Below are 23,972 nucleotides of genomic sequence, written 5' to 3' on the forward strand. Positions count from 1 at the left end.
TAAGGTACAATCAGATCAAGCGTGAACTTATCAAGCAGAGTAGGCTTGATGAGCCAAATAGCCGACACCTGCTATTGGTTACGGCCTTCTGTAAATGACTTGTGCTCCAAACCAGTTTTGCTTGTATTTTCCATAATTATTACATTGATTTAAGATTCAATTCACCTGGATCAGCCAGTCTCCAGATCAAAATTGCAAGATTCCGCTCATTTCTTTAGGTGCATATCAAAAAATATCTAATTTACAAAGAAGCTAGCGTGTACATTGATAAAACTGTCCAGTGTGACTATTTGGAGTCATTTTCTGTGATTTTTGATAAGGTTCTTCATGGGTACACTTTTATTTAAAATGCTTTTTTTTTGGTGATTAACCTATTTTCAGTTGCATTAAAACATTTCACCAGGTTACCACTTTCAGATGCATCAAGGGATACTGTTTATCAGAAATTAAATAAGCAATTTTCTTCTGTTATGCCAATGGATATTGCTGGCTCTTGGGAGATTTTAAATGTGAGCTTCTTTTATTAGAAACTTGAACTATAACCTAACCAGCAGAGCTCAGAACGCATTTTAACTGTGATTTCCAATTGTTGCCCAAAGTGGAAACTCCATTCCAGTGTTCTTCACAGATATAAATTCAGTCAACTGTATCAGCTTGGTTACGACAGATACCCGACTTGCAGGCTTCACAGAGTGATGTCTCGTGGGGTTTAGTCTTACGATGCTCAAGGACTCTTTCAATCTCTTCCACAGTTTCCCCATAGCAGTTTTTACATATTTTTGGAATAAGTCGATCAAACACTTTCTGTATTTGAGAGTGGGTAACCTGTGGTTTTAGTTCCAGAGAGTTCCAGCAGTTTCGACACCCTTGTCTGAAGAGGCGGATCAGCACTAATCCACGCTTCTTTCTTAGTCGGTAATGAAACAAAATAACTACATGGGCTGAGGACCATGAGTTTGAACAGTGACAGTCAAACCTGTTGAAAAGGATGGGTGGATGGTTAATGCTATTGAAGTATTTATAATAATAATAATCTTTATTATTGTCACAAGAGGCTTACATTAACACTGCAATGAAGTTACTGTGAAAATCTCCTACTTCCCACACTCCGGCGCCTGTTCGGGTACATTGAGGGAGAATTCAGAATGTCTAATTCATCTAACAAGCACATCTTTCGGGATTTGTGGGAGGAAACCGGAGCACCTGGAGAAAACCCATGCAGACGCAGGGAGGATATGCAGACTCCGCACAGTGACCCAAGCCGGGAATCAAACATAGGATCCTGGCGCTGTGAAGCACCAGTGCTAATCACTGTGCCGCAGTGCCGCCCATTTCGTGCTTTGGATTAACTTGTAGTCTCTGAGTGCTTTAGCATAGTTATTATAACACAGGTTCATGCTGTGCCTTTTTACTAAACTCCATACATGAACTCCTTGACCAAGTTTTTATATTGTTAAGATAGTTCATGCAAACAAAGTAATAATTAGATGGGGATAGTGGGAATGATTGAATTGCAATTGAACAGCACTCTCTACACTGTTAAAACAGTGCAACGGCTACTGCAAAATAATGAGTTCTATCTCTTATAAAGGACGGATTTAATCGGAAAAAAATCTATGTCCAGTTTTGTCCGCATTCAGCCAAGAAACACCCAGCTGTTCAATGGCACTGTGCCATTTTTTTTGGACTCGGGAAGTTCTCTCTGCGAGGCTGTACTTAAGAGTAATTCCCCCTCTCCCCACACCAGTAAGGCCCTGGGCCAGATCCCTGGCAGTGCCAACCTGACACTGTCAGGGTGCCTGGGTGGTACCCTCCTTGTCCCTGACCACCTGGGGGCTCTCTAAAGGTCTGGGACCCCCCCCCCCCCCCCACAGGCGCCATTATGACTAGTCCATGTTTGTTGGAACCAGTACTAAGCGGCGCCCTGGCGAGGTCTCCCAGACATGACCGATAGGTCCCTGGCACCACGAGAATACTGCAAATGCATATTTAAATGATCCTAATGGCACATTTAAATATGTTAATTATAGGTCACGCCCAGTTAAATCTAGTGAGACGTTTCAAGCATCGCAAATCTCGCGAGAGGCCTCTCGCGAGATTGAACAGCCTCGCCCCGACACCAAGTTGGGCACAACGAAGAAGTTCAATTGCACCCAAAAGCAAAATACTGCAGATCTGAGATACAAACAGAAAGTGCTGGAAAAACCCAGCGGGTCTGACAGCATCTGTGGAGAGTTAATGTTTTGAATCCTTATGACTTCTTCAATTCTGACTTGAGACATTAAATCTTGCTCTCTTCACCGATGTTGCTGGACCTGGTGAGTTATTCCAGCACTTAGGGACCTTGCTGTGGCATATGCCTTTTCAACCACCCTATTAACCAGCCCTTCTGCCTTCAGAGATCTATTAACAAACACATCAAGGTCTCTTTGTTCCTCAGGACTTCCCAGTGTGGTGCTATTCGCTGAATATTTCCTTGTTAAATTGCTCCTTCCAAAACATAACACCTCACACTTTTCAGGATTAAATTCCATCTGCAATTTTTCTGCCCGTTTGACCATCCCATCTATATCTTCCTGCAACCTAAGACTCTCAGCCTCACTGTTATCCACTCGTCCTATCTTTGTGGCATCCGCAAACTTACTGACCCTACCCCCTACATAGTCTCTAAGTCATTTATATAAAGAATGAACAATAGGGGACCCAGCACAGATCCCTGTGGTACGCCATTAGACAATGGCTTCCAGTCACTAAAGCAGCCTTCTGTCATTACCTACTGCTTCCTACAGCTCAGCCAGCTTTGAATCCACCTTATCAAGTTCACCTGTATCCCACGTACATTTGCCTTCTTTATAAGTCTCTCCTGTGGGCCCTTGTCAAATGTTTTGCTGAAATCCATGTAAACTACATCAACTGCACTACCCTCATCCACTTAGTCATGTGCTCAAAAAATTTAATCAAATTTGTCAGGCATGACCTCCCTCTGACAAAGCCATGCTGACTATTCCTGATCAAATCTTGCTTCTCCAGGTGGAGATAGATTCTTTCCTTCAGAATTTTCTCCTTTAGTTTCCCCACCACTGACGTGAGACTCACTGGCCTATAGTTCCATAGCATACCCCTACAACCTTTCTTAAATAGTGGGACCACATTCACAGTTCTCCAGTACCCTGGCACCTCTCCCTTAGCCAGAGAAGAATAAAAACTTTAGAGCAGGGCCCCTGCAATCTCCTCCCTCGCCTCCCACAGCAACCTGGGACACAATTCGTCCGGACCGGGAGATTTCTCCACATTTAAGCCTGTGAAAGCCTCCAAAGCCTCGTCCCTCCCTTTGACAACTTGCTCAATAATCTCACAGTCTCTCTCCCCGAGTTCCATATCTGCCTCCTCATTCTCTTGGGTGAAGATTAATGTGAAATATTCATTTAACACCTACCAATGTCCTTGATGCACTATCAATTACGACGAGACGAGAGTAGAATGTAATTGAGGCTTTATTACACAGAGATGTGTGGCCTCCTACAGCTGCTGATGAAATGGCTGCTGTACGGAGAGCACACACATTTATACTCTGCCTCTGGGCGGAGCCAGCAGGCAGGGATCTACCCCCGTACCTGTAGTACAGGGGCCTTACCATAAAACCCATATATACAGTATAATACATCAGTTCTCTGGCTCCACCCACAGATTCCCCCTTGGTCCCTAATGGGCCCTACCTTTTCCCTAGTTATCCTCTTCTCATTGATGTACTTATAGAATATCTTGGGATTTCCCCTACTTTTACCAGCTAGAGATTTCCCATATCCCCTCTTTGCTCTCCTAATTGTTTTCTTAAATTCCATCCTGCACTTGCTCTACTCCACTAATGCGTCTGTTGATTTGCTCCCCTTGTACTTATTAAATGCCTCGCTCTTCCTTCTCATTGTATCTTGAATATCTCTGATCAACCATCGTTCTCTGAGCTTGTTAATCCTTCCTATTACCCAGAGGGAACACCCCACTGCTCTTCTGTAGATCTCCCCACCAGTAACTTGTTCCAATCTATCTTGGCCAGATCCTACCTCATTTTACTAAAGTCTGCTCTCCCCCAATCCAAGACCTTTTTCTGCAATTTGTCAATTTCCTTGTCCATAACAAATTTAAATTGCACCATGTTGTGGTCGCTATCCCTAAATGCTCCCCCACCATCACATCAACCACCTGTCTGGCTTCATTCTCCAGAATGAGGTCCAGCACTGCACTATCCCTTGTTGGACCCTCTACATGTTGAGCTAAAAAGCTCTCTTTTATACATTTTCCGGACTCTGCTCCATCTATGCCCTTAACACAGTGACTATCCCAGTTAATGTTGGGCAAGTTGAAATCACCCACTATTATTACACTATTATTATTTTACACACTTCTGTAAATTGCGCACATATTTGCACCTCAATTTCCCGCTGACTATCTGGGGGCCTATAATAGACACCTAGCAATGTGACTGTCCCTTTTTTATTCCTAAACTCTACCGAAAAAGCTTCATTTAACGCCACTCCCAAGATATCATCTCTCCTTACTGTAGTAATTGACTCCTTAATTAGTAGTGCAATGCCTCCTCCTCCTCTTTTGCCCCCTCTCCTGTCCCTCCTGAAGGTTCTGTATCCCGGGATGTTAAGCTGCCAACCCTGCCCCTCCCTCAACCACATCTCCATGGTGGCTACTATATCATAATTCCATGTGCCAACACTCACTCTTAACTTATCCGTTTTACTTGTGATACTCCGGGCATTAAAGTAGAGGCCATTCAGCCTTGTCTTATTCTCCTGAAACTTACTACCACATTATTCCCTCTGACTTGATTGTTTTTCTGTGACACATTGTGTCCCTATTCTGCGAACAGTCTGCGTCCCCCTGCCAAATTAGTTTAAACCCCTCCCAACAGCATTAGCAAACTCACTAGCAAGGATGTTAGTTCCGCCCTGGTTCAGATGTAGACCGTTCTGATTATACAGGTCCCACCTTCCACAGCAACGGTCCCGGTGGTCCAGGAATCTAAAACCGTCCCTCCTGCACCAACTCTTAAGCCACGCATTAATCTGTGCTAGTTTCCTATTTCTGTACTCACTAACGTGTGGCACTGGGTGTAATCCAGAGATTACAACCCGAGATGTCCTGCTTTTTAGCATACCGCCTAGCTCCCTGAATTCCTGATTCAAGACCTCATCCCTCTTTCTAACTATGTCACTGGTACCAACATGTACCATGACCCCCGTCTTTTCACCCTCCCCCTTCAAGAGGCCCTGCAGCTGTTCCAGGACCCTGGCACCAGGGAGGTAACACACCATCCTAGTCACGTTGATGGCCACTGCTCCACACTTACCGATTAACCTTCTTGGTCATCCTCCACACAACTTGCACTGTCACCCACCGGCCTCAAGGTATAGGCTGCCATTTACAAAGGCCGCCCAAAAACGACAGTGCAGCAGCAACTCCCCATTAACCATGGAAAAATTCTGCCTCGAAGTGCATACTACCTATGTACAGTCAATAATGTGAACATTCTAATTGAATGTGCATGACATGCAAATGGACCTCCTGACATTGTTCATCAGAAAGCTTGACTTACCATTAACCAGCCTTTAAAGTCCCCAGGATATCGTTGCTAAAGTGCATCCCGCCATTGGGAAACTGGGGCTGGATTCTCCCCTACCCGGCGGGATGGAGTGGCGTGAACCACTTGGCATCGGGCCGTCCTAAAGGTGCGGATTTCCCCACACCTTTAGGGGCCAAGCCATCACCTTGAGGGGCTGGGCCGGCACCGGAGTGGTTGCTGCCCGCCGGCTGGCGTGGAAGGCCTTTGGCGCCACGCCAGCTGGGGCCAAAGGGACTTTGCCGGCCGGCAGAAGTCCGCGCATGCACCGGAGCATCAGTTGCTGCTCACATCATCCCCGCGCATGTGCAGGGGAGGAGGTCACTTCCGCCTCGGCCATCGCGGAGGCTATGGCCGACGCGGAAGGAAAAGAGTGCCCCCACGGCACAGGCCCGCCCGCGGATCGGTGGGCCCCAATCGCGGGCCAGGCCACCACCCGGGGCCAACTCCCCCCCTCCCAGGATCCCGCAGCCCGCCCGCACCGCTAGTCCCGTCAGTAAGGGAGGTGGTTTGATTAATGCCGGCGGGAGAAGCAGTACAGCAGCGGGACTTTGGCCCATCGCGGGCCGGAGATTCGCCAGGGAGGCGATCGGCGCGGCGCGATTCCCGCCCCCACCGAATCTCCGGTGCCGGAGAATTCGGCGGCTGGCGGGGGCGGGATTCATGCCGCCCCCCCAGCGATTCTCCGATCCGGCGGGGGGTCGGAGAATCCAGCCCTTGATTTCTGGCCTCTGGCCAAATGAAGTTTCCCTACCCACCAAGATTGATGCCCGGCTAAATCTTCCTTACCTGCCAAATGCTGATGTTTTATAAATCTTCCAACCTTCTCTTCTTTGCTCGCCATCAAGAACTGGACAGAGTTTGTAATTGAAATTTAATGTCCATTTGGCCTCGAATTCCATTTCTTCCACACGCTTCGTGAATAAGTCAATCCAAGGGTTTTTTCCAGGTACTCGGGTCATTTTTCTATTGTCATATGTAAAAAAAGAATGTTATGACCATATGACATGCTTAAGCAATTAATTAATCAGTCTGGCACTCCCAGTGGAGAGCTAAAGTCAAAAGGAATCATCGTCAGAGAAGTGTAACTGCAGTGTTTTTACCTTGTGTGGTGAATGTAACTTGGTAATTCACACTGTATCTTCGTTAGCGCAGTAGCGTTATCCGACCACTAGGGGGAGTAGCTCTGGGAATGCTCAGGAGTTTGTACAGGGCTCCACCCTTGGCTCCGCCCATGACTCCTCCCCCTTGTGCTGCTGTATAAATACCCTTGTCCAGAGTCAGCCTGCAGTTCACCGAGAGTTCATCAACGGGTAACAGGCTGGCTCTGTAGTAAGTAGATTAAAACCACTGTTCATATCGGAAAGCACGTGTCTGGTGAATTGATGGTTCCATCAATTTAATCTACTTAAGAACAGTCAAGATCGATCATGGAATCAGCCTCAAGCCTGGACGCCTGGAACTCGACCCACAGGATGCAGAGGCAAAAGAAATCTTCTCCCACTGGCTGCAGTGCTTTAAGGCCTACCTGGCGGAAGCGAGAACAGCCGAAACAACAGAGGAACAGACGTTAAGTCTACTGCACGCGATGGTGAGCCATAGAATCTCTACGCAACTAAACCCGGCCGGTTCATATGCTGCAGCGTGAGCGATACTCGATAAGATATTTGTAAGGCCCATTAACAAAGTTTACGCACGCCATGTGTTCACGACTCGCCGCCAGCGGCCTACTGAATCACTCGCTGAATATTTAAGGGAACTCAATAATTTATCAAATGACTGTAACTATCAAGCTGTTACCGCGGCTGAACACAGGGAACTTGCTGTACGCGATGTTTTTGTAGCGGGCCTCAGGTCTCATTATGTGCGCCAACGACTGCTGGAAAAGGGGGCCTAAGACTTAGAAACAACTGTGGCAGCTGCTACCACAATGGAGGTCTCCTTCCGCAGCCTCAACTCGTTCCCCGCGGACCCCGCGACCCAATCATGGGCCCCCGACCAGTGACTCCCCCAGGCCTGTGCTAGGCGGCCGCCCAGCCACCATGCTGCCCCAGCCAGCCACTATGCTGCTCCAGCCTGCCATTTCTGTGGCCAGAATCAACACCCGTGGCTGCACTGCCCGCAACGCGACCTGCAGCAGCTGTGGGCAGAAAGGCCACTACGCAAGAGTGTGCCTCGCAAAAAGGGCCCCAGCTTCCAACTCCCCAGTGGCACGAAGTAATCACTCCCTACACCCGCAGGCCCGCGGGGCCCGAAATGCTGCGGCCTATGCCCCGACTCCGCCCCCTCCCGCCACGTGCGATCCATGGGGGCCGCCATCTTGTCAAACTTCCGCCACACGGCCGGCCACGTGCGACTCATGGGGGCCGCCATCTGGGACGCCATCTTCCTCGCCGCTCGCCACATGCGATCCACAGGTCCGACCTGCATCTCCGCGCTTGGACAATTCATCGGAAGAGTACGACTACAAACTCAGAGGGCAGTCATCACTGGGCCACTCCAGCACAGCTGATTGAGCCGCCAACTACCCGCAACTCAGCGCAGTCACTCTGGACCAATCACGCCCGAAGCATCTGCGAAATTCGATGGCAGAGGTCCAAATCAACAGGTACAAAATGCCATGCCTCTTCGACTCTGGGAGCACTGAGAGCTTCATACATCCAGACCTGGTAAGACGCTGTTCGCTCCCCGTTTTCCCCGTGCGGCAAACTATCTCGCTCGCTTCAGGCTCCCATTCTGTCCAGATCCAGGGGCGCACCGCCGCAACACTCACAATCCGAGGCGCTAGCTACACAAAATTCAAACTCTACGTTTTGCCCGACCTCTGCGCGCCACTCTTATTAGGCCTAGACTTTCAATGTAACCTTAAGAGCCTCACCCTCAGCTTCGGCGGGCCCCTGCCCCCACTCAGGATCTGCAGCCTCGCTATGCTGCGAATCCCCCCCCCCCTCCTCTCTTTGCCAATCTCACTAAGGACTGTAAACCTGTAGCCACTTGTAGCAGGCGGTATAGCCTGCAGGATAGGGTATTTGTCAGAGCAGAGGTCCGAAGGCTACTCAGTGAGGGGGTTATAGAGGCCAGCAATAGTCCCTGGAGAGCTCAGGTGGTGGTCGTTAAGACCGGGGACAAATTCCGCATTGTTGTCGACTATAGTCGGACCACAAATAGATTTACGCTCCTTGACGCGTATCCCCTCCCCAGGATTGCAGACATGGTAAACCAGATCGCCCAGTACCGGCTCTTTTCCACGGTGGATCTGAAGTCTGCATACCACCAGCTCCCAATCCGCCCGGAGGACCGCCACTACACGGCATTTGAGGCCGATGGCCGCCTCTTCCATTTCCTCCGGGTCCCTTTCGGCGTCACTAATGGGGCCTCGGTGTTCCAACGAGCAATGGACCGAATGGTGGACCAGTACGGGCTGCGGGCCATGTTTCCGTACTTGGGCAATGTCATCATCTGCGGCTATGACCAGCAGGACCACGATGCCAACCTCCACCGTTTTCTCCAGACGGCACAGAAACTGAATCTCACGTATAACAAGGAGAAATGCGTTTTCCGCACAACCAGACAAGCCATCCTCGGCTATGTCGTGGCAAACGGAGTCCTGGGCCCAGACCCGGACCGTATGCACCCCCTCTTAGAACTCCCCCTCCCCCATTGCCCCAAGGCCCTCAAACGGTGCTTGGGCTTCTTCTCCTACTACGCCCAGTGGGTCCCTCAATATGCGGACAAAGCCCGCCCACTCTTTAGGGCCACACAATTTCCCCTGTCAGCTGAGGCACGCCAGGCCTTCGACTGCATCAAGGAGGACATTGCCAAAGCGGTCATGCAGGCGGTGAATGAATCCACTCCATTCCAGGTTGAGAGCGATGCCTCAGAGGTAGCTCTAGCAGCCACACTAAATCAGGCAGGGAGACCAGTCGCATTTTTCTCCCGTACCCTCTCCGCTTCAGAACTCCGACACTCCTCAGTCGAGAAAGAAGCACAAGCCATTGTGGAGGCTATTCGTTACTGGAGGCACTACCTCGCAGGATCACCCTCATCACCGACCAAAGATCGGTTGCCTTCATGTTTGACAACTCGCAAAGGGGCAAAATTAAAAACGACAAAATTCTGAGGTGGAAGATCGAACCCTCCATCTACAATTACGATATTAAGTATCGACCCGGGAAGCTCAACGAGCCTCCGGATGCCCTATCCCGCGGGACATGCGCCAGCGCGCAGATTGACCAACTGAAAGTCATCCACAATGACCTTTGCCACCCGGGGGTCACCCGGCTCGCCCACTACATCAGAGCCCGAAACCTGCCTTTCTCCAACGAGGAGGTAAAAGCGGTCACCAGGGACTGCTCGATTTGTGCGGAGTGCAAACCGCACTTCTATAGACCAGACAGGGCCCACCTGATCAAGGCTTCTAGGCCCTTTGAACGCCTCGCGATTGATTTCAAAGGGCCACTCCCCTCAACTAACAAGAACGTTAACTTTCTAAATGTTGTAGATGAGTTCTCCCGTTTCCCATTTGCTATCCCATGCCCCGACATGACCTCCCACACAGTCATTAGGGCCCTGCATAGCATCTTCACCCTGTTTGGTTTCCCCAGCTATGTACACAGCGACCGGGGTTCGTCCTTCATGAACGACGGGCTGCGTCAGTACCTGCTCGACAAGGGCATTGCCTCGAGCAGGACTACCAGCTACAACCCCAGGGGGAACGGGCAGGTGGAGAGGGAGAATGCGACGGTCTGGAAGACCGTCCTGCTGACCCTCCGGTCTAGAAAGCTCCAAGTCTCCCAGTGGCAGGAAGTCCTCCCAGATGCGCTCCACGCTATTAGGTCCCTTTTGTGCACAGCGACCAATCAGACCCCTCACGAGAGGCTCTTCATTTTTTCCAGGGGCACTACCACGGGGGTCTCACTTCTGGCATGGCTGAGGACACCGGGCCCCGTACTCCTGAGGAAACACATCAGGACACACAAAACCGACCCCCTTGTTGAGAAGGTGCGCCTGCTCCACCCCAACCCCCAGTACGCATTCGTCGAGTTCCCTGACGGCCGTCAGGACTCTGTATCCCTCTGGGATCTGGCACCCGCTGGATCCAGTGCCCCCTCTACCCCCACAGAAGGACCCCTCAACCTACACCCCATGCTGCCGCCCCCTCGTGCCTCCGAGCCCACGAGCCCGCTCCACCAGTTCTGCGCACCCGCGCCGGCCAGCCCCCAGCGCCCCCAGCGCCCCCAGTCGAACCAGGAGAGTATGAAGCTCGGATACAACCCTCCCTGGAGTCTGCCATCGTACCCAGCACACAACACCCATCCAGCCACTGCAAGAGGCTGCAACCCCGGTGCTCTGCAGATCACAGCGGACAGTTCGACCACCAGACAGACTGACTTTGTAGACCACCACACCCGCCGGACTTGATTTTTTTTTCAGGGGGTGAATGTGGTGAATGTAACTTGGTAATTCACAGTGTATCTTTGTAAGCGCAGATGCGTTATCCGACCACTAGGGGGAGTAGCTCTGGGAATGCTCAGGAGTTTGTACAGGGCGCCACCCTTGGCTCTGCCCACGACTCCTCCCCCTTGTGCTGCTGTATAAATACCCTTTTTCAGAGTCAGCCTGCAGTTCATCGAGAGTTCATCAAGGGGTAACAGGCTGACTCTGTAGTAAGTAGATTAAAACCACTGTTCATATTGGAAAGCACGTGTCTGGTGAATTGATGGTTCCATCAATTTGTAACAGAAATTTACATAGTTCAAGTATAGCTCCCTGTCTGAAGCATAGAATTAGTAAGTGTAACTTATGATCATTAAAAAAACTTATTGATTTTCTTGAAATGAATGATGGTAGGAAATAGAGATAGTTTCAAGTAATTTATATTTGTAGGTGTGTGTTTTAGGAATAAGGTATAAGTTTAAGTTTGATTATTGTTTCTGTATTTGTGGGCTAAGGAAGGGTTAATAACTTCAATGTGGTTCAATTTTAGTTTCACTTTAAATGTTGCCCGCATTGTAATAAGGCTTTACAACTATTTTAAAGCAAACACACGATATAAAAAACTAAGCTGTTACTTAGCAACCAGAGGCCCACACTGGGACAGCAAGAGCAGTTAGTGTCAGTTTGTACCCAGGCAACCCAGAGGCAAGGCGCATTGCACAGACACTGCCAGTACTATACAGTGGGACAGAAAGCAAGTCCCAGAAACTAAAGAACAGAAAGTCCCAGAAACCACAAAATGGGAAAGAAGAGAGTTCCAGGAAGTTAAAAGAACAAGGAACCGTAATCTGGAAAAAAGTGTCCGGTTCAGTGAAGTCAAGAGCAGACAGAGAGGCTCCCAGCTAATGTCAGGACTGTCATGATATACATCCATGTATCTAATGGAGTGCAGACAGGCAGTGATTGATACACAGGATGACCAGTAAGCACACAGAACACAGCAGCCTATCACCAGACAGGACACTACCACAGAGCTACCCAGCTGTCCACTGGGTTATCTCCAGCGCAGATGCTCATGAACCGCACTCTGCGAACAACGGTTCCACCCAAACCTTGACCACTTCCCGGTCATACAGAAGATGCAGCAGTCTCGGGCCCAACAGAAGTCAGCATACGACGCACATGCCACGCATCTCTCTGAGCTGGTCCCAACTGATTGAGTTCATGTACAGCTGCCTGACGGTGGCTGGTCTGCCACAATTGTGGTGGTCAAGCAAGTTGCCCCGAGATCGTTCTTCGTTCGCATGGCTGATGGCTCCTTCCTATGACGCAACAGACGGGCGCTGCGTAGACTTCCACATCCGCCACCCAACCATGATGTCCCACCTCACACACTGCTTCCTCTGGACGAGGCCACGAGGCCACCGATCCACCAGTAATCCTGCCGACCTCTGCGCCCGCCGCATTGCCGGCGGTTCCGCCTATCCAAGTGCAGGCGGCCCCTGATCCACCCTTGAGGCGGTCAACCAGAATTCGTCGCCCGCCACAAAGACTAAACTTATAGACTGAATGTTTGCACAATTTTGTTACTTCATCGTTTCGACATCTGTAAATATCGTTTTCTTACTGTTTCATCTGCCCTATATCTGCACTAGTGACACCTTCCCATGTATATAAGTCCATTTTAGCATATCATGTATATAGTCACGTACATGTATACATTTTCACGCACATGCACTTTAATATTTATTATCTCAACACAAGCTTAAAAAAGTGGGGGGGGGGAGATGTCATAATATACATCCATGTATATAATGGAGTGCAGACAGGCAGTGATTAACACACAGGATGACCAGTAAGCACACAGAACAGAGCAGCCAATCACCAGACAGGACACAACCACTACAAAGCCAGAGGGCACCAGCTTTCCCGCTCTTTCGGGATCCAGCCTCTGGGACAGTCAGAGCTCGTAAGCATTAGCCAGTGCAAACACCATGTGGTAGTCAGCAAGTCTGGTCAGGCTAGCATCAGGTCTCCAGTCAAGTCAGCATAGTGTCAACCCACAGTCGGATACGTAAATAGCTGTTGAATAAAATCGTGTTGCATCTCATCATGTGTTGGAAGTTTTTCTCTCGCTACACTGCATCAAATGCAGTCCACCTAGACCCAGCCTACCCAACACATCGAGGACTGCAAGGTTGTAATGACTTAGGCCAGGCCTTTGAGATTGGCCAATTAGAATACGAGTTCCCTGATTAGTGGCCCAATCAGTGAACCCCTTTCTTTGTATATAACAGGGAGTGTCAAATCCTCTGCACTCCCGGAGTAGACAGCAGAAGGAATGGTCATTGTTGTTCAGCTGTTGGGTTTGTAAATAAAAGGAATTTTGATGACGGGACTTCTGCCTCCGTGCTCTTATTACAAAGGTGTAGACACCAATCCCCACCACACCCCGGCCCACTGTCTTGTCTTGTTTCTTACAGGACGGGGATGGGGCGGGTCCATCAGGCATTCCCCACCCCCAACCAGTGCCACAGCCGGAGCCCCCGCTTGACCGAGCAGCGACAAGAAAAGCAGCTGGGGCACTAATCCTCTGCCTGAGACTCAGGAGACCCCGGAGCTCGGGCCGGAGTATAAGACTGATTTCCTGTCACAGCTCTCTCCAACACCCTCCAGCATCCCAGAGCCACTCACCTCAGTTAGGCACTTTAGTGAAGAGGCTCCTGGAATACTCTCTGGTGCAAACCACACAGTTGACCCGGTGCAGCAGGTGGAGGTAGGAACACCTGAGGGAATGGATGGCCGGAGGGTAGGCCGACCGGAGGAACTAGCTGCCGTCCAGACGGGTCTTGAGCTTCTGGGAGGAACAGTCCCATTTATAGTGGTTATAGTGGAGATGGAATCGCAGAGCCATCAACTATATGAAAATGAGAGGTTGTTGATGAGCATCCAGTACCTGCAGGCACAGTTGGAGGTGTCCAACTGCATGCACGGACAGGAGGTGGTGCCGACCATGTGTGCCACCTAGGCCAACACCGCATGGGTGGTGTCCACGGTGGAGGCATTGAGGGTGACGGTTTTGGCTATGGATCAGCATGTCCAAGGCCTGGGGCATTCTTTGCAGGTGTTGGCCGAGGCCCAGGAGAGGGTTGCCGACTCACAGGCAACCGTTTGCCAGATGCACCTGGAAATTGCAGCGGCACTCCTCAGCATAGCCACGTCACAGCAGGGAACATCGGTGACATTGAACAGGCGCTGGCCGATGTGGCGCAGTCATAGAGGAAGGTGGCCCAATATCTGAGGGGGATAATGCAGTCACTGGCTGATGTTACACAAACCCAGAAGGTGGTGGCACAGTCGCAGCAGGATGTGGCGCAGTCCCAGATGGAGCTGGTCCACTCCCTGTGCTCCATGGTCGTGAGAGTGCAGACCCTGGTAAAGACTAGAGCGCCCTCCATGACTCGCCGCGCCATGTGGCGGGGGAGCCTCAGGGGATAGCTCCGCTCATACCTCAGTCCCCTGGAGTGCCTGGGGGCCATCGAGCACCCCAAGGGAGGAGGGGTGATGGGGACTCTCCCGCGGGAGGTGCCAGAACATCATAGCATCCCGGACTCATCCCCTACAATACTTGGTGCACCTGGTGGGTAGTAGGCAGAACGCGGCTGGCACCATGCCACCTGGGACCCGAGCAGCAGTCGGGCCCATCCAGGCCTAGTCGCCCCAGAAGATGCCCACCAATGGGGAACCAGGTCACAGGGCAGGAATCACAGCAGGTCACCTCCACTCCTGCTGTACTGTCTGGAGAACCATCATGACGTACCTTTAGGGTCGTAAGGCCAGGAGGTTAGACACTAGTTAAGTGCATGGGTGCAGGGCACAGTTTATAGGGGCTAGGGCACAAATCTATAAATAGTCGTTCACATTAAACACATGTTACAACCTGTCTCGGTGCTCTGTCAGATGGGTGCAACGGGTGGGTTGGTCCCATTTGGCACTAGCCCAGCGACCAATGGGACCACAATAACAGAGCCCGCACTAATCCAGTGACCAATGGGACCACAATAATGGAGCCTGCACTAATCCAGTGACCAATGGGAGCACAGTAATGGAGCCCGCACTAATCCAGTGACCAATGGGACCACAATAATGGAGCCCGCACTAATCCAGTGACCAATGGGACCACAATAACGGCGACCGCACCAATCCAGTGACCAATGGGACCACAATAATTGAGCCCGCACTAATCCAGTGACCAATGGGACCACAGTAATGGAGCCCACACTAATCCAGTGACCAATGGGACCACAGTAATGGAGCCTGCACTAATCCAATGACCAATGGGACAACAATAATGGAGCCTGTATTAATCCAGTGCCCAATAGGACCACAATAATGGAGCCCACACTAATCCAGTAATCAATGGGACCACAATAATGGAGCCTGCACTAATCCAATGACCAATGGGGCCACAATAATGGAGCCCGTACTAATCCAGCGACCAATGGGGCCACAGTAACAGAGACCCGCACTAGTCCAGTGACCAATGGGACCGCAGTAATGGAGCCCGCGCTAATCCAGTAACCAATGGGACCACAATAATGGAGCCCGCACTAATCCAGTAACCAATAGGACCACAATAACAGCGACCGCACCAATCCAGTGACCAATGGAACCACAATAATGGAGCCCGCACTAATCCAGTGACCAATGGGACCACAATAATGGAGCCTGTACAAATCCAGTGACCAATGGAACCACAGTAATGGAGCCCACACTAATCCAGTGACCAATGGGACCACAGTAATGGAGCCCACACTAATCCAGTGACCAATGGGACCACAATAATGGAGCCCACGCTAATCCAGTGACCAATGGGACCACAATAATTGAGCCCGCAGTAATTCAATGACCAATAGGGCCACAATAACGGAGACCCGCACTAATCCAGTGACCAATGGGACAACAAAAATGAAATGAAAATGAAAATCGCTAATTGAGCCCGCACAAATCCAGTGACCAATGGGACCACAGTAATGGAGCCCGCACTAATCCAGTGACCAATGGGACCACAGTAATGGAGCCCGCACTAATCCAGTGACCAATGGGACCACAATAACAGAGCCCGCACTAATCCAGTGACCAATGGAACCACAATAATGGAGCCCGCACTATTCCAGTGACCAATGGGACCACAATAACGGAGCCTGTACTAATCCAGTGACCAATGGAACGACAGTAATGGAGCCCACACTAATCCAGTGACCAATGGGACCACAGTAATGGAGCCCGCACTAATCCAGTGACCAATGGGACCACAATAACAGAGCCCGCACTAATCCAGTGACCAATGGAACCACAATAATGGAGCCCGCACTAATCCAGTGACCAATGGGACCACAATAATGGAGCCCACACTAATCCAGTGACCAATGGGACCACAATAATTGAGCCCGCAGTAATTCAATGACCAATAGGGCCACAATAACAGAGACCCGCACTAATCCAGTGACCAATGGAACAACAAAAATGAAATGAAAATGAAAATCGCTATTTGAGCCCGCACAAATCCAGTGACCAATGGGACCACAGTAATGGAGCCCGCACTAATCCAGTGACCAATGGGACCACAGTAATGGAGCCCGCACTAATCCAGTGACCAATGGGACCACAGTAATGGAGCCCGCACTAATCCAGTGACCAATGGGACCACAATAACAGAGCCCGCACTAATCCAGCAACGAATGGCACCACAATAACAGAATTGACCCGGTCCCCAATAATGACTTAGTTGGTTCCTCCACTGTCTCTCCAATGCCCCCTTACATTGAACTCCCTGATGGGTTGTGACAACTGGCGCGCTCACCTCCGATAACTCCCTGGCATATGAGGTCACCGAGTTCGTGTTTCCTGCCGGCACTACTTGAATATTCGATGAGGGTGGAAGTGACGTTGGATGGCTTGTTAATGTAATGCTAATTTTCAAAAATCTGGGTCCCAACTTTCCTGTGCCGGAACTTATTACGTCACTGGTGAGGGGGCGTGGGAAATCAGGAAATGAGATTCCGCCGGCGTGAATCTAGTTTTCTGACTCTTGTGAGATTTTGGGTTGTGTCGCTGTTTACACAGACGGCTAACAAGGGCTCAAAGTTCCACCTCAGATTTCCATTTTGAATTAATAAAGTGATAAGAAATTTACATAGGAAACCTGAAAGAATGCTTTATGCCTCTGCATTCTGCAACAGATTTTGTCAGCAAAATCATCTTGATAACAAAGTTTAACTTAAGGTGTGTAGAATTAAGACTGTTTTTATGGCCATATATTGCCGTGATTAAAAGAAGCTTCAAATAGCACATTCCAAACAATTTATCGTCTCAAAAATATTAGAAACAATAATGGTCACAGCCATAAAAGTTTTTTCACAGAATCATAGAATCCCTACAGTGCTGAAGGAGGCGATTCAACCCATCGAGTCTGCATTGACCCTCCGAAAGATCACCCTACCTACACCCAAAATCCCTGCCCTGACTCCATAATGCCACCTAACCTTTGGGCACTGAGGGACAATTTATCGTGGCCAGTCTACCTAACCCGCACATCTTTGGACTGTGGGAGGAAACCGAAGGAAACCCGCGCAGACTCGGGGAGAATGTGCAAACTCCACACAGTCACCCGAGGTCGGAATCGAACACGGGACTCTGGAGCTGTGAGGCAGCAGTGCTAACTGTGCCATCGTAACGCCTATTCTTTGAACCGAAAACATTATTTATAACTATGGTGTAGCTATGCCATTCAAAACAGGTTTATTTAGAGCATAATCATTTGAAACTGTAAAGTGCTGCATAATGATTGCCCTTTTGACCTCACAATAAAAACACCACTCTTACTTGATTTAATTATTTTAGATTTCTTGTGATATACTGACCTAATTGGAAAAGGTTGGGAGCTATAAATGAGACCTAGAGAACTGCATGGAGCTCTGGAGCTGCAGGTTGCAGACTCCCCTTGTACTAGGGATTGAGGGAGTTTCCACTCAATGCCTGTGTCTCTTCCCTCCAGGCGTTATGGGTTACAGTTCAGGCAAGTGTGACGGCATCAAGACCCAGGGGTCTGTATTTCTCCACCCAGTCAAAGATACATTCCTGAACATACTACAGTAAGCATTCCTTTCTGGTTTCAAAGACCGGTAATAATCACAAATTATCAAATAAGGTAGAATTATAATGAAGAATTTCTTACCTTTCACTTTGACAATATGTTCCTCCAGCACAGAGAAGCAACTTGGTCAGAAAGTAAATTGCTTTTGCTATGGGGCAAATTTGTGTATTCGTTCTGAAGAACAGTTGTCCACTTTATGATATGCATCCAGTGGGGTGGAGTTTATCAACGTAAGTTTCACTTTGCTTATGTCATTTCTAAGAAATCACATGACTGTCGACTCATCCTACTGAGCTTACTTTTGTGGCTCTCCCTTTAGATCAATCCTGAAATATTACATGGATTGGATTAGCAGTGTTAGTATAAACTTCAGTAAAAATGAGAGTGCCCCTATCTGTCCTTTTATACCTTGTCCAATTTTACTTTATTATTGTAGTCAATGAGGAGTCCCAAAAAGCTGAGTCAAAAGTAGTTTATTTCCGGCTCACAGTTAGGAAATGCAGCAACTGAGCAACAGTCCAATTCCTAGTCGGGACCATCCAGAGATGCCGGCTCCCTCCTGGGCAGGTTTTTATCTCGGGGAATTAACGAGCCCGCTGTTGGGCCTCCGCCCCTCAGTGGGGCAGCTCATACTCCACAGGCCCCACGGGGAGATCAATCAAGTCATCCCATCAGTCTCATGGGGTTATAACCCCCCCCGGACCCCCAAAGTCCATAAATCCCTCTGTTGTAGGGATTGGAGAAGGATGTCCTCTCCGCTTTGTCTGTGGTTGTGTCTCTGGCTTTTGTGGGGCTGGGTCAGAGGGCAGCTAGTGAGTTAGAGAATGTTGCTTTTGCATTGATTGTCCAGGGGGCACCATCGGCAATCTTTACTGGTGGCGGTCGTTGTCCGAAAACCTGGATGAATGAGTCGCCATGTTGGATCCTGACTCCTCCACTTCATGCATCTCAGTGTTGGTTCTCTAGGGGTGATGTCCCCAGGCCCCCTTATGTTGGGCCTACAGGGCTGGGAGACAGTTCCTCCTGTGGGGTTTGTCCTGATGCTGGATCCCTACTCAAGAGGTGGTCCACGTGCTTCTGCACCATCCATTCTTGTGTTTTTATCGAATAAGATATCAGTCCAGCCCGTTTCACTACGGCCCCTGGATTTCACTGGGCATCGTCCCTGAAGTTTCGGATATACTGCGTCCCCTGCTTGTAAACATCTGTCCCATGTCCATCTGCTTCGGTACTGCTTCTGAAAGTCTTGTCTACATTCTACTTTCCCGCTAATATCGAGGAAGGTTAGGTGAAGGCGGGTTCTGAGCCTCTGGCCCGTCAACAGTTCAGCCGGTGACACTCCGGTCCAACGCGTGGCGTGGCCCCATAGCTGAACACAAAAACGCGTCAGCCTCGTCTCCACAGATCTCATGGCCTGTTCTTCATACCCTTCTTGAAAGTCTGCACTGCTCGTTGAGCCAGACCATTTGAGGAAGGGTGATATGGGGAATACTGCATGTGCTTCACCCCGTTTGTTTTCATGAAGTGTGCAAATACCCTACTAGCGATCAAGGTACCATTATCCATAACTTATACATTTGGCTTGCCATGTGTACTGAATGAGAGTCATAGTTTCTCAACAGTGGCCTTTGAACTGGTGGATGGCATTCAATGGACGTATAGCCACTTGGAATGGGCGTGCATTATCAGCAAGAATATTGAGCCTTGAAAAGGTCCAGCAAAATCTGCATGCAGGCGCACCTGCCATTGCCATGGGAGTATTGCGGCTGGAAGGAGTTTCTGATGCTCTTGGCATCTGGTGCATTGCTGGGCAAGTCACTTGATCTTGACACCCAGGCCTAGCCACCATACTTAGCTCCTGGCTAGCATTTTCATCTTTGATATAAATGGTGGCCATTTTGTAAATCTTGCAGTATGGCGTGTCTGCCTTGGCTTAGAGCACAAAGCGAGTTCCCCAAAGAAGGATGCCATCCTCCACGCTGAGCTCTTACTGCTTAGTCTCAAAAGGCCACAGCTCCTTAGGCACTTTCCCTTGCTGTTCCCCGTGTAAGACAATACGCCATAACTTTGCCAATACTGGATCAATGGGGCTGGTTTTAGCACAAGGCTAAATAGGTGGTTTTTAAAGCAGACCAATGCAGGCCAGCAGCACAGTTCAATTCCTGTACCAGCCTCCCCGAACAGGCGCCGGAATGTGGCGACTCGGGGCTTTTGACAGTAACTTCATTTGAAGCCTACTTGTGACAATGAGCGATTTTTGTTTAATTTCATTTAATTTCTTTCTGTGTCTAACCGTGTATTTGTACGGTGGTGTTTGGCAAGGTTGCCATAAAATGTAAGATTGATACAGCCTCATCAGTCCTTGGTCCGCATTAATGATCTGGGTGTCTGGGTGATGCTCAAACACGTACTTGTATGCCGCTAGCAACAGAGACCATCTCTGTTTCCAGACAGATGCTATTGGCGGATTTGCATCTGAGCAATGGCTTGTGGCCTGTTATGATGGTTAACCAACGCCCATAAACATACTGGTGAAATTTGTTCACTGAAAAGTTGACAGTCAGCCATTCTTTCTCAATCTGGGCAATGTTGCACTCTGCAGCGGCCAAAGTCCGCAAACCATAGACTATCAGTCTCTTCTGCCCGTCATCGATGTGGATAACACCGCCCGATTCCATATGGAGAGGCATTGCAAGTGACCGAGAGGGGCTTTGTGGGGTCGTAATGGGCCAAGAACCCTGACGATGACAGGCGCCGCTTCACCTTGGCAAATGTTTCCTCGTGTTGCTATCCACACCCATTCTTGATATTTCTTCAGTAGTACATGCAGTCGTGCGAGGATCACTGTCAGGCCTGGGATAAATTTCCTGCAATAATTCACGAGTCCTAAGAGACGACTGCAATTCTGTTGTGTTCCCTGGTGTGTTCCCTGGGCTTGTTTAATTGCTTTCACCTTCTCCTCTCCTGGGTGTACCCCATCTCGGCCGACACAATACCCTAAGTACTTGATCTCTTTGACATAGAAAATGCATTTGCCTCTCTTAAAGCGGACACCTGGCTCAGAAACCGGCAGATGACTTCCTCCAAGTTGCTCAGGTGGTTTTTTTTCGAAGGCCCCGGTGACCAGGCCGTCATCCAAGTAGACTACCACTCGCGGTAGTCTTTGAAGGATGTTCTCCATAACTCTCTGGAAAATAGCGCAAGCCGACAACACTCCAAATGGAAATCTTGTAAACCAATATAGGCCTCCGGGGGTATTAATTTTCTGGAATCTGCATCCAGCTTCAATTGGAGGTATGCGTGACTTATATTGAGTTTAGAAAAAGTTTCCTCAGCCAACTTTGCATGGAAGTCCTCTATTCGCTGCATTGGGTACTTGTCCAAATGAGAGGCCTTGTTCACTGTTAGCTTGTCATCCCTGCACAGGCAGATGGGTTTTGTCTGGTTTCATTACCGGGACTACAGGTGCTGCCCAATCTGCAAATTGTACTGGCTGAACAATTCCTTGGCTTGCCTTGGTTGAGCTTGTCCTCTATTTTGTCAGCAAAGCGTAGGGAACTGGACGCGCCCTGAGGTACTTCAGTTGGGCCTCAGTGTCTTCGTGTATCTTGGCCATGGCACCTTTGATCTCACCCAAGTTCTCATTTAAAACCTCTGGGTACTTCCCCAAGAATTTGTATAATACCCCAGTTCCCATCCTGAAAATCCGCTGCCAGTCCAAGCTGAGCCTCCATAGCCAATCACAGACCAATATGCTCAGGCTGGGGCTCCATACTATTATCAAGGGCAACCAGACGGACTGCTGTCATAGACAATTGGGATAATTCTTGTACCCGCTATAGCTTGTGGTTCCCCCACGAGGTGTAACCTCGCCTCGGTGCCCCTTAAGTTCAAATGCTGGATTCCTGTCCTGATCTTTTTGAACACCTGCCATCCTATCACTGAGACAGCAGCCCTCATGTCCAGCTCTAATTTTAGTAGGTGACAGTTCTGTTGGACAGTGATTTTGATGAGGGAAACCTGCAGCGTGAGGCTGCAATTCAACTGCAAATATTTGTCTTTGTTGGGCTGCTCTGGGTGGAGACTCCTAGCAGCGCCGGCCCTAGGGTTGCTGGCGCCCCGGGCAAGCTGAACTTCGGCGCCCTTCGGGGGGGGGGGGCCGAGGGGGGGGGGGCCGAGGGGGGGCGGGGCGGACCGAGGGGGGGGCGAGGGGGGGGCTGAGGGGGGGGCCGAGGGAGGGGGCAGGGCCGAGGGAGGGGGGCGGACCGAGGGGGGGGGTGGACCGAGGGGGGGCAGACCGAGGGGGGGCGGGGCGGACCGAGGGGGGGCGGGGCGGACCGAGGAGGGGGCGGGGCGGACCGAGGGGGGGCGGAGGGAGCCGCCCTGGGGGAGGGCGGCCACCGCGCATGCGCTGGTTGGCACCGGCCCAACTGCGCATGCGCGGGATCCGAGTCTCTGGCGCCCCCTAGCACATGGCGCCCCGGGCGACTGCCCGAGTTGCCGGTACATTGGGCCGGCCCTGACTCCTAGCTCTAGGTGGGCATCTCCCTTAACCAGAGTGTCGTGCTGGTTGGCTGACCTAGAATTGCCGGTCCTTGCGGTTTCACCAGCCACAGATCTGCACCTCTGTGAATCCTCCTCCAGTGGCTCTGGGGAGATGTCATCTGGCTGCAGCAGCCCACGGCCAATGGCCCTGGCTCCAATGGTGTTTGGGAAAGGCCAGGGTCCCAGAGGTCCTGATCCTCGGTGGCGCCGCTCATCTGAATCAGAAGGGGGAGTCCTACACTATTCACAACCTTCTATTTCTTGACCCTCCTTGCCTGTGCTTGCTGGATGACGTTTCATTCCTATTTACCTCATACCAGTTAGAGTAGCTGAGTTTCATTCAGTTTCTATTTCCTTATCCAGAAGTAATCCTAAACCAACAGAACTGGGATGTTATCTGATTGTTTTAAATGTGACACCACAACATAACAGGTTTGTCTTCTCCACCTATTTCTCAATCCAACAAAGAATCGCCTCTCAAACAAATGATGCAATGACTTCAGTTGCTTATAACGGTGATCATTGTTACCTCACATTTCATGTGGCCATTTTTCAGGCAAAGGCGGCTCGATCAGCTGGGATGGAGTGGTCCCGTGATGACTGCCCTTTGAGTTCATAGTCAAATTCGAATTCTTCCGCAGAGTTGTCCGAGCGCGGAGATGCCGATCGGGCCCGTGGATCACACGTGGCGGGCGGCGAGGAAGATGGCGTCCAAGATGGCGGCCCCCATGAGTCGCACGTGGCCGGCCGTGTGGTGGACGTTTTCCAAGATGGCGATCCCCATGGGTCGCACGTGGCTGGAGGGGGCGGAGTCGGGCATAGGCCCCAGCGTTTCGGGCCCCACGAGCCTGCGAGTGAGGGGAGCGATTACTTTGAGTCGCTGGGGAGTTGGAAGCTGGGGCCCTTTTGGCGAGACACACTCTTGCATAATCGCCTTTTCGCCCGCACCTACTGCAGGTTGCGTTGCGGGCCGGGCAGTGCTGCTGCGGGTGCTGGTTCTGGCCGCAGAAATGGCAGACTGGAGCAGCGTAGTAGCTGGCTGGAGCAGCATAGTGGCTGGCTGGGGCAGCATGGTGACTGGGCGGCCACGTCGCACAGGCCTGGGGGAGTCGCTGGTCGGGGGCCCATGATTGGGTCGCGGGGTCCGCGGGGAACGAGTTAAGGCTGCGGAAGGAGACCTCTATCGTGGTAGCAGCTTCCACAGTC

The 23,972-nt window shown here is 50.4% G+C and overlaps 1 protein-coding gene across 1 annotated transcript; it reads right to left on the reverse strand.

Annotated features, from left to right (window-relative positions):
* Positions 1–115: 115 nt before the first annotated feature.
* Positions 116–18,408, reverse strand: LOC119976399 (receptor-transporting protein 3-like). Its single transcript, XM_038816918.1, has 3 exons — positions 18,303–18,408; positions 6,419–6,595; positions 116–976 (listed from the first exon to the last, which is right to left on the reverse strand). Exons 2-3 carry the CDS (start codon positions 6,589–6,591, stop codon positions 637–639), a joined length of 513 nt encoding a protein of 170 aa, XP_038672846.1. The 5' UTR covers positions 6,592–6,595; positions 18,303–18,408; the 3' UTR covers positions 116–636.
* Between the last annotated feature and the right edge of the window lie 5,564 nt (positions 18,409–23,972).

This window comes from Scyliorhinus canicula, chromosome 13 (assembly GCF_902713615.1).
Source record: "Scyliorhinus canicula chromosome 13, sScyCan1.1, whole genome shotgun sequence".
Lineage (NCBI taxonomy): Eukaryota > Metazoa > Chordata > Chondrichthyes > Carcharhiniformes > Scyliorhinidae > Scyliorhinus > Scyliorhinus canicula.